At 39.7% G+C, this 10,487-nt stretch overlaps 1 protein-coding gene across 1 annotated transcript; it reads right to left on the bottom strand.

Moving 5' to 3' along the window:
* Nucleotides 1-234: 234 nt before the first annotated feature.
* Nucleotides 235-5,188, bottom strand: LOC111151407 (SMG8, nonsense mediated mRNA decay factor). Its single transcript, XM_022509404.1, has 4 exons — nucleotides 3,358-5,188; nucleotides 2,506-2,651; nucleotides 1,170-2,042; nucleotides 235-760 (listed from the first exon to the last, which is right to left on the bottom strand). Exons 1-4 carry the CDS (start codon nucleotides 5,114-5,116, stop codon nucleotides 563-565), a joined length of 2,976 nt encoding a protein of 991 aa, XP_022365112.1. The 5' UTR covers nucleotides 5,117-5,188; the 3' UTR covers nucleotides 235-562.
* Between the last annotated feature and the right edge of the window lie 5,299 nt (nucleotides 5,189-10,487).

Consider the following 10,487-nt stretch of genomic DNA (forward strand, 5'->3'; position numbering starts at 1 on the left):
ATATGACATCTCATCAGTCCAGGAATAAAATAGGACAAAACAGTCTAATTTAGGTACCAGAATTATGAGCCAAACAATAGGGCTTTTTTTTGCAAGTAAGTCATCCATACCATTACCAGATAACCTACTGGGTCATCTTCTTTTTGAAGGTAATTTCAGAAGTGGCATCTTAAGGAAAATCCCAGCTTAAACATTGTTTTAACCAAAGCAAAGTTTTGGATCAACATGATTATGTAACATTGTTATGATAGAAACATGTTTTATTATGGACAGTGAAACAGAAACAAAAGAAAACAGAGATACCAACCAGGTATTTTATGTCCTTTTCTAGAAGAACCAAAGTTTATTAGCAAGCTGTAGGTCCACTTACAATAAATATCAATTTATGAAATAGTGGAACAACTACTGTCCCAATACTGAACACCTGTAACCAAAGCACATTTTGGATTCAAGAAAATACAGCATACAAAACAAAAACAAAAACAAAAACAACCCCCCCCCCCCCCCCCAGCACATACCAAAACCAAACACCAGCTTTAAGATTGAACTGGCTGTAAAACGCTCATTGTGTTACCGCTTTAAGAACTCCACGGAGCACCTTGTAACTCATTAACTGCACGTTTTCCTTAGGAGGGAAACAAGGTCCTCTCTCAGTCACATATGCATAAGGAAATCTCAAAACCCAGAGGCCATCTGGTGGGAGAGTGATTTCTTGTTTCTCTGGGTAGAACACTGGACACGGTGGTGGGCCTGGCTGAACCTGAAAAATAAAGGTAATGCACTTATTTTTACATTTTTCAATAAGAAATACTTGAAAGGTAAATGCCTAAACAAACAACAGGTTCAAAGACCATATAAGATTAAGGAGATAATGGGTATGCTCCTAACTCTAATCATATTCAATATTACATTACTGGTCTCAGGTATTATCCTACTTTTCTACAGATTTTTAACTTCAAGTTCTGCCTTTGAACTATACAATGTGAGCTGATAGTGTGAACTGGTTAACACATGATTTTTTTTCAAGAACTAGAATATTAGGTCGAAAAGGTATTTAAAATTTAAAACTGTTTAATGAAGTAATTACTTTGATATTATCCTGCACTTCTAAAAGACAAAACAAGCATCAGCATTTTTTATCTGAGGATGGAAAAGGTCGTATTTCTTACCTGGGGCATTAGTATTATCTGCAAAGGAGCATCGGGAACTACAACAAAAAGCCTCATAAGTTGAGCATAATGTGGTTTTAGCCCTCTACCCTGAGATGATGACAGAATATATAAGGGCATATCACTATTCAAGGCTTTTAAAGCGGACTCCTTTGGCCCACTTCCCATTACTTTCATTACTTTGTCAGGTCCTGAGCACATAAACCTCCGACCTCTAGAGTCTTCATACTCAAAGCCCACAAATGCTCGAGCTATGTCATCTCTCCGTCTTCCTCTTCCCATTACAACTGCACTTCTCTTTCCAGGAATAGCTTTATTTGGAGCAGGCCAAGAATTTGTGTCTAAGTCTCCTTCATCCTCGGCTCTAGTCCTGATGACAATGTCCCAAGGCATAAGATAATTTGTTCCTGGAATAAAGCCTTGTTGGTCTAAACCTGTATGAAAGTTATAAGACTTAGCAGGGCCTAATTTAACCAATGACCAACTGGAGAATTTGGGTAGGAGACCTTTAGGACAATTTGAATGTAGCATGCCTGGGAGATACTCAACTGTGGATGCCTGTCTATCAACTAAATTTGGTCTCTTCTCAGTTTTTACTTCTCCTTGACCATGAACTTCTGGATTATCTCCTCCTGCTTGTGGATCAGCTGGATAGGTACCTAAACTATCTGTGGACTGGCCTAAACTCAAAGCTAAACTCAGGCTTGTGCTCTCTCCTTGGGTTTGAGGTTCTTTTTCTTTAAGTTTATCAGCATCTGCATCTGGAGGGGCAGGAGAAGATTCATTTTTGGCAGGAGCAGGATCTGGTGTACTTGGTTCAAATACTGGGAAATTGATATGATCCAATTTTCCACAACATTTTTCTTCCAGAAGCTATAGAGGAAGAAACAAAATAAAATAAACAACCTTGTGAACTCTTCATTTAAAATAACACACTCTGGGCACCTGGGTGGCTCAGTGGGTTAAGCGGTTGCCTTTAGCTCAGATCAGGATCCGGGGGTCCTGGGATCAAGCCCCACTTCAGGCTCCCTGCCCAGTGGGGAGCTTGCTTCTCCCTCTTTTCACCCCTTGCTCGTGCTCTCTCACTCTCTCTCTCTCGAATAAATAAATAAAATCTTTTAAAAAATAAATAACACATTCTTCACTCTAAAAAACAAGATTAGCAATTAATGGGTAAGCAAGTAATAAAAAGAACTTTTCCTTGTCTATAGAGCATACTCCAGTCACATTTACTTTTCTACATACTTTGCTTCTGAAAATATGTACTTTTACTTAAATGGTAGTTAACACACACACCAAAGGGAGGAAAAAGAGGAAGAAAAAATTTAGAGTCTACCTGATAAAAGTCATAGTTAGCTGCCTTGATATCAAAGGGATCATCTCGAGGTGCCTGTTTCCTTCCACAGTTACAGGCACCAGTAGATCGAGCTCGGCTATTGTGATACAGCACGGGAGGATTCCTATCGGCTTCTGGTTTTTCTCCTGGAAAACATAACACTCACTATTAACTTCACACATACAATGCAGAGTCAAATTTATTTTATATTCTATAGCATTTAACTTCAAAATTTCTCCAAACAGTACTTTGGAAATGAGAAGGAAAAATAAAAAACACCCAGTAAAAACACAAAATCTTGACTAAATATACACAGCAGAAAAAGCAAATGAAGATACAAAGAAGGATATATATTTTCAATCTGAAGTCTTAGGTTTTCTAAGACAATTTTATCATCATCATGGTGAGAATACATTTCATTGTATTCCTTTTAGTTCAACGAAAACTCCAAGATAAAAATGTTAATATGAAATTTTTGAAAATTTATATTAACAGTTCTCATTTACTAATTCCCTACGGTTCATCCTTTAAATACAAGAAAATAATTAGTAGCCATAGATGTTATTTTCTTTTTACAGCAGGAGAGAAAACTTAAATTTGATGCAACTGAATTTCTATAGGGCCTTTTTAAAAAATATTAATACCTAGTGAATAGCCTCTCTTAAAACACAAATATAGGGGTGACTGGCTGGCTCAGCCAATAAAGTATGCAACTCTCTCTTGATTTCAGGGTCATGAGTTTGAGCCCCACAATGGGCAAAGAGATTACTTAAAAATAGTCATTTAAAAAAACCCCAAGAATAAAAACACAGCTCAGTTCTGCCTTCAAAATGCTGAGAGAATTTTAGCTACCTGATTTAGGTAATGAGTGAAATTTGTGTACACAGTGTTGATCAGTTAAACTCCTCTCCTCACAGAGCTGATGGCCATTGCTCCAAAACTTGTAGCAGTCTTCGTGTAACTGCATGGCATATTTGTGAAAGGCAGGACCCCTAGCATGTTGACTATACACTCGAAGAGCCTGAGCAAGCTGGTTTTTATGGACAGTCATTGTGTAATTATGAGGCAAATTTGACTGATAAGCACTATGGGCCATGGGTAAAGCTTTTTGGCACCGGTTTTCTGAGAATTTGGTGTCAATATCCAAAAACCCTTCCAAGACTTTAATACTGCTTAAAATCTTAGATGTTAGCTCCCCAGTGGGAGACCCCAGGTCCTCCTCTTTCCCATCAATAGCTACTTCATACAGTTTTGAAGCTGCTGAGATCCACTTCTGGTAAGTGGGAAGTTCAAAATGGGAAGGCTGTGGGTTCCTGCCCACACTGTCATCAAAACCTTTCTTGCTTAGGACTAGCTCCACATGCTGCCACAGAAATTCCCGAAGGGTAAAATCCACTAACTGCCCGGAAGAACTGGAACTGCTGCTGTCAATGTGGAAAGACAGCTGCTGTCGGCTATGCTGCCTCATCACCTGGTATCGCCTGGGCCCAGAAAGGGGTGCAGGCACCAGCAAAGATTCTGGGTCCTTCACAGTACAATGACTCCTGAGTTGGTCCAGCAACATGCCTACTGGGTCCTCCTCTTGGCTACCCGGAACTATGTACACAAAAGCTTGGTTGGCAGGCACCGTAAAGAGGCAATTGATACTCTGATTAGTCAAGACACGACTCTTCCTAAAGATTCTATAGATCTGGTCCTCCAGGGCATGTTGCAGTCTCCTTTTGGGAGAATGCTTCTTGGGCTTGTCTGGATGAGCTGGGTCTTGGCTCCGAGGGGGTTCCACCTTGAGGGCTCCATTGAGTTGAAAGAGGAAAAGGAGTCTAGGTGGGCAAGGTCGGCAGTTTAGCTTCCAGTCTTTGCCAACTGGACAATCCTTAATGGCTGTTTTGAGAAGGGGCAGTACTTTCTGTCTCAGTCCATCCAGGGCTCTGAATACTCGATCGTAAGTGATGTCAAAGGAACAAGTAGGATGGACCAGAAGCAGGATGTGACAGACGGAGAAAAGGTAAAGGAGACTGAGACACTGCAGCTTCTCTTGATGCTTCCAGAACTCGTGCGCTTCTGCATGAGGTAAAGAGAGGCCACCTCCAGCTTCCCCGCTCTGAAGGGCACGACAAGCCCGCAGAAGCTGCGAATTGTCACAGATGGAAGTGAGAAGAAGATAAAGAACTTTGCTTTCCTGATTGTAATAGGCCTGCAGAAGGCTGTAGTCCTGGGAGCCTGGCTCAGTTCGGTTACCTTCAGCGGTAGCTACACCTCCCCGAACCGAATCTCCCGTCCCAGCCCCAGCGTCTCCGGCTCCACCAGCCTCCCCGACGGCTCCAGCCTCGGTCCTGATTCCAGGCCCCGTGTCCCCAGGATCTTGGTGGCGAAAGAGGGGAAAGACCTGTCGGTCGCAAACCGTATTCACAAGTGAGAACTTCTCGGAATTCAGTCGCAGAGCCGTCTTGCCGAAGATTCCCACCACGCAGATCTCATCCTCTCGCCAAGGAGGCTCCAGTCCACCAGCCACGCTCCCTCCGCCCTCTGTAGGGGATCCCTCCGGACTTTCAGAGCCGGTCCAGGATGAAGCGCCCATTAGAAGCTCTCGTAAGCTGACAGGACCCGCCATGGTGCTGAGACTTCTCTAGACTCTTTCCGGTCCGCGCTGAAAACCCAACCGGCTGACGTCCACTTTCGAAATCCCTCCTCCGCTTCTTCATTTCCTGCTTTCCTCTCACTCTAGGTTCCGCCTCCCGCTCCTCCTAGTTCTTCGCGGTTTCCCCACTGCTATACCACAGCTTGTTTAAGGTTTGCCTTAACACGAGGCGGTAGGAATTGAGAGATCAAAAAGACGATTGGAAACAGAGTTTTGCAGTTCAAGGAATTCAAAAACACTGCAAAAGAAGCTGGTCAAGTGACTCTTGCAAAAATAGAAAAGTAGTTCGGTTTAAACTCTAGAATCTTGCTACAGAAGGTGTAGCCTGCAGGTCCAAGTGGGAGCAAGTAAAAATGTAGATAGAATCTCAGGCCCTAACCCAGACCTACTGAATCAGTACATGCATTTCAACTAAATCCTAATGATTTGTACACAGGTTACAGTTTGAGAAACACAGCTCTAGAGATACCTGGCAAAGCAAGGTAGGTGAACATATTTCCTTTCTTCTGTCTTATTTGTAAAGAAACGTAATTCACTCACATCAGTGGAAAAGAAATCCAGTGATTTTGAAAGGTTTATGGAGTACAAGCTTTAAAAAAAATAATTTCTCCTTCTTGGAAGAATATATATCAGAACGTTAAAATGTATAGTAAAATGTTTAAAACGTATTAGAATTTGTTCACTTTCATTTCTTTACTCCCTGTTTTCCTTTTTCTTTTCAAATAGACTTTTATTTTAAAAGAGTTTTAGATTCATAGCAAAACTGAGCAGAAAGTTCCACTGTAACCTCTGCCCCAACACAAACACGTTCCCTGCCCCACCCCCCACCCCCATCAACATCTGGCTCCAAAACAGTACCTATATTACAATCTATGAACCTACATTGGTTGACACATCATTAGTAACCCCAAACTGATAGCTAACATTAAGGTTTATTCTTGGTGTTGTACATTCTATGGGCATGGACAAATGTATAAAGACATGTATTCACCATTACAGTGTCATCTATAATAGTTTCACTGCCCCCCAAATCCTCTATGTGTCTCGTATTCATTCCTGCTTTCTCCGACCCCTAGCAACCACTGATCTTTTATTGTCTCCATAAGTTTTGCCTTTTCCACAGTGTCCTGTAGTTGTACTCATGCAATGCATAGCTTTTTAGATTGGCTTCTTCACTTAGTAATATGCATTTAAGTTTCCTCTGTGTCTTTTCATGCTTTGATAGCTCATTTCTTTTTAGTGTTGAATAATATTCTGTTATCTAGATGTACCACCATTTATTTATCCTTTTGCCTACTAGAATACATCTTAGTTGCTTCCAAGTTTTGTAAATTGTTAGTAAAGCTGCTACGAACTTCTGTGTGCAGGTTTTGGGGTAGACATCCTCTTGTTTTTGTTTATTTATTTTTATTGAGGTAGAGTTGACATACAATATTACATTGTATGGTTTCAGGTGTATACCATAGTGATTCAAAAATTATGTATTATGAAATGGTCAACATGATAACTGTAGTTACCATCTGTCACCATAGTTATTATAACATTATTGACTATATTTCCTGTGCTGTACTTTTCATCCTCTTTTATCTTTATCTATTTATTGTGGAAATAATTTTGCAGTATATACATATATCAAATCATTATGTCGTATGCCTTAAACTAATACAATGTTATATGTCAGTTATATCTAAATAAAACTGTGGTGGGGGAAAGAATTATTTCATTTAATTTTCAAAGGAAGGATAGAACCGTAAGTCCATGGTGGTGGTGTTTTTAATAAATTAAGCTATACTTGGCTTCTCAACCAATCCTTATTTACTAAAAAGAATTCAAAAAGGAGTGGGAGTGGGATTTTGTTGTTGTTGTTGAGATTTTGTTTGACAGAGAGAGACATAGCAAGAGAGGGAAAACAAGCAGAGGGAGTGGGAGAGGGAGAAGCAGGCTTCCTGCCAAGCAGGGACCTGGATGCGAGGCTCAACCCCAGGACCCTGGGATCATGACCTGAGTCAAAGACAGACGCCCAACGACTGAGCCACGCAGGTGCCCCAGGAGTGGGTTTTTAAAAAACATATTAAAAAAAAAATTTGTCGGGACACCTGGGTGGCTCAATCACTTAAGCATCTGCCTTCAGCTCAGGTCATGATCCTGGGGTCTTGGGATTGAGCCCCATGTCAGGCTCCCTGCTCCGCAGGAAGCCTGCTTCTCCCTCTCCCTCTGCCTGCTGCTCCCCCTGCTTGTGCTCTCTCTCTGTGCAATAAATAAATAAAATAAAATAAAAAAGGAATTGCTTTCATATACATATTAAAAAATTTGCCTACTTACCATTTACTTGTTCCCTTCTCTACGTGTTCAGATCCTATCTCTTTTTTTAAAAAAGGTTTTATTGACTTATTTGAGAGAGAGAGAAAGAGAGCATGGGGGAAGGGTAGAGCGAGAGGGAGAAGCAGGTTCCCAGCTGAGCAGGAAGCCAGAGGAAGGCCCCGATCCCAGGACCCTGAGATCATGACCTGAGTGAAACACAGATATTTAACCAATTGAGCCACCCAGATGCCCCCAGATCCTATCTCTTTTTGAAAATCCAACTAAAATAAGAAATTCTACTTTTATCAATATAAATCATATTGTGATCCTCACCATGTGTATTATTTGCTGTTTAGTATGTGACTTTGCTGATAAAAAATCATCTTAACAATTGTTGGACTTATAAATCCAGGCAAAATAAGAGTATATTAACCATAAGCATTGTACAGATTTCCCAAGTAAAAAAATGTTGAAAACTCAAATAGAAAAGACTCCCTTGAATAAAACAGGAACAACCAGAACTCATATTTTGCTGAGGGGACCATGGATTGGTACAACCACTTGCAAAACCAGTTTCACAGTATCTAGAAAAGAGGCATGCTTTACAACCTAGCAGTTGCACTCCTAGATATCACAGTAGAGTAATTCTTGTACATATGTACATATCCAAGAATGTTCATAATGTCATGCATGGTTCATAATAGCCAAAAATTATAAACAATCCCAATTTCCATTAACAATAGAATAAGTGATAACGGGGCACCTGGGTGGCTCAGTGGGTTAAAGCCTCTGCCTTTGGCTTGGGTCATGATCCCAGGGTCCTGGGATCGAGCCCCACATCGGGCTCTCTGCTCCGCGGGGAGCCTGCTTCCCCCTCTCTCTCTGCCTGCCTCTCTGCCTACTTGTGATCTCTGTCTGTTAAATAAATAAATAAATAAATCTAAAAAAATCCCCAAAACAAAACAATTAAAAAAAAAAAGAATGAGTGATAACTATATTCACACAATAAAAACAAGTGATCTATACCACTATATAACATGGTTGAATCTAAAAATAAATGTTGATTGAAAGAAGGCAGGGGGCAGCTGGGTGGCTCAGTGGGTTAAGCCTCTGTCTTCAGCTCAGTTCATGAAATTAGGGTCCTGGGATCGAGCCTGGCATTGGGCTCTGCTCAGCAGGGAGCCTGCTTCCCCCTCTCTCTCAGCCTGCCGCTCTGCCTACTTGTGATCTCTCTCTCTCTGCCAAGTAAATAAATAAAATCTTAAAAAAAAAAAAAAAAGAAAGAAGGCAGAAACAAAATACATAATTTACGATTCTATTTGGGTAGTTCAAAAGCAAGCAAAATAAACCATAGCATTTAGGGATGTGTACTTAGAGGATAAAAGCAAGGAAATATTTATTATAACAAGCTAATCAGTAGTTACTTCTTGAGGAAAGGGATAGTGTTAGGGAAGGGAGACAGGCAGGGCTTCTAAAGACATTTATAAAGTCTCTTTTTTTGTGGTTACGTGAGCATTTGCTTTATGATTTATTAATTTGTGTATTATGTACTTTTGTATGTTATCGTTCTACCAAAAAAAAATTTTTTAAGAAAAAAACCAAAGGTTTTTTTTATTGCTTTTTATTTTTAAAACATCACCAGGTGGACCTTGGTGTTTATATTGTATGGTTGTTACTCAGTCTGAAAATAAACATTGGAAGTAATAGCAACAGTGTAATGAAGCCATAGCATTCACAAGATTCTCAAATGGTATAATATAAAACCTGTCATAAAAATTAGTAAAAAACACAAGGTAGAAAACATTTTTAATACTGGTACAATGGCAATAGCAGCTTTATAAATGTTTATATATAGGATTTCTATAGCATTTTTAAATGTGCCTTTATTCCACAAGAATGATCAAATCATCAAATCATTTAAATTAAATTGAGACAGTACATGGTGGTTTATTAATATAAGCATTGTAAGTGCTCCATAAAACATCATTACAAATACTCAAATGTTTTGTTCTCAGAGATCATTCCTTTTATTCTTATATAATATAAATGAGCTAGCAGGCTTTGTTTTGTTTTGTTTTAAATTAGAAGCAGGTATGTTTCTTAACTTTATTACCTGTTTAATTTTCATTCATAAATGTGTCTATAGACATAAATTTGGGTCTCATGAGAACAAAACATGGTCCCCAGGTCTGCTTTCCAGTCTGGTGACTTTCCACAACACTCTATTTGGTATCTCAAAGCAGTATTTGTCTGTGGAAATATAGGCATTTCTGGGAAATGACTGAAATATCTTTTGTAGCCTAGGCTAAAATAGTATCACCCCTGTAGCTGCTTCCTGTCAGGCTAGGAAGTTCAGTAAAGATCTGAAACACCTTGTTTCCCATCCACAAGCAGCTGCTGTCCTTATTCTTGGAACTGCAGGGAATCAAAGCTAATCCTGCACTTTTAGTCACAGGAACTCACCCTGATGAGAGTTTCCCTTCCTCTGTGATACTTAACATAATAGTAATGGGGATCCTGGCTGAAGCTATAATTGTGTCCACTGCTAAGTAGACATGTCTGACAAGCTGGGGGCTCCCAGAAATACTTGGCAACTTTGTAGGGGACTGACCTATAGGATGACCAGATATAATAAAGAATGCCCTGTGAAAGCTGAATTTCAGATAAATGGTGAATAATTTTTTCAGTAATATAGCTCCCATGTAATATTTGGGACATACTAAAACAATAACAACAAAAAAATCCCCTACCCATTGTTTAATAGGATGTATTTATATTTAAAAGTTTTTTGTTTTTTAATTCAAATTTGGCTGTCGTATATTTACAATTGCCAAATCTGGCTACCCTGGACTGGCAGGAGAGAACAAAAATCCAGTGAGGTTTGTATTATTACTATTACTGAAGATACAGGCAGTTGAGAACAGGAATTAGGTCTCACAGAAGATCTGCTATGGACTTCAGATAATCCTTGGCAAGCCACTCTGGAAAATACATGGTTCATGTTGAGATCCTCATAAAACTTATAATTAGCTTCATGAATGTG

This window comes from Enhydra lutris, unplaced genomic scaffold (genome assembly GCF_002288905.1).
Source record: "Enhydra lutris kenyoni isolate GAN:26980312 unplaced genomic scaffold, ASM228890v2 scaffoldscaffold26, whole genome shotgun sequence".
Lineage (NCBI taxonomy): Eukaryota > Metazoa > Chordata > Mammalia > Carnivora > Mustelidae > Enhydra > Enhydra lutris.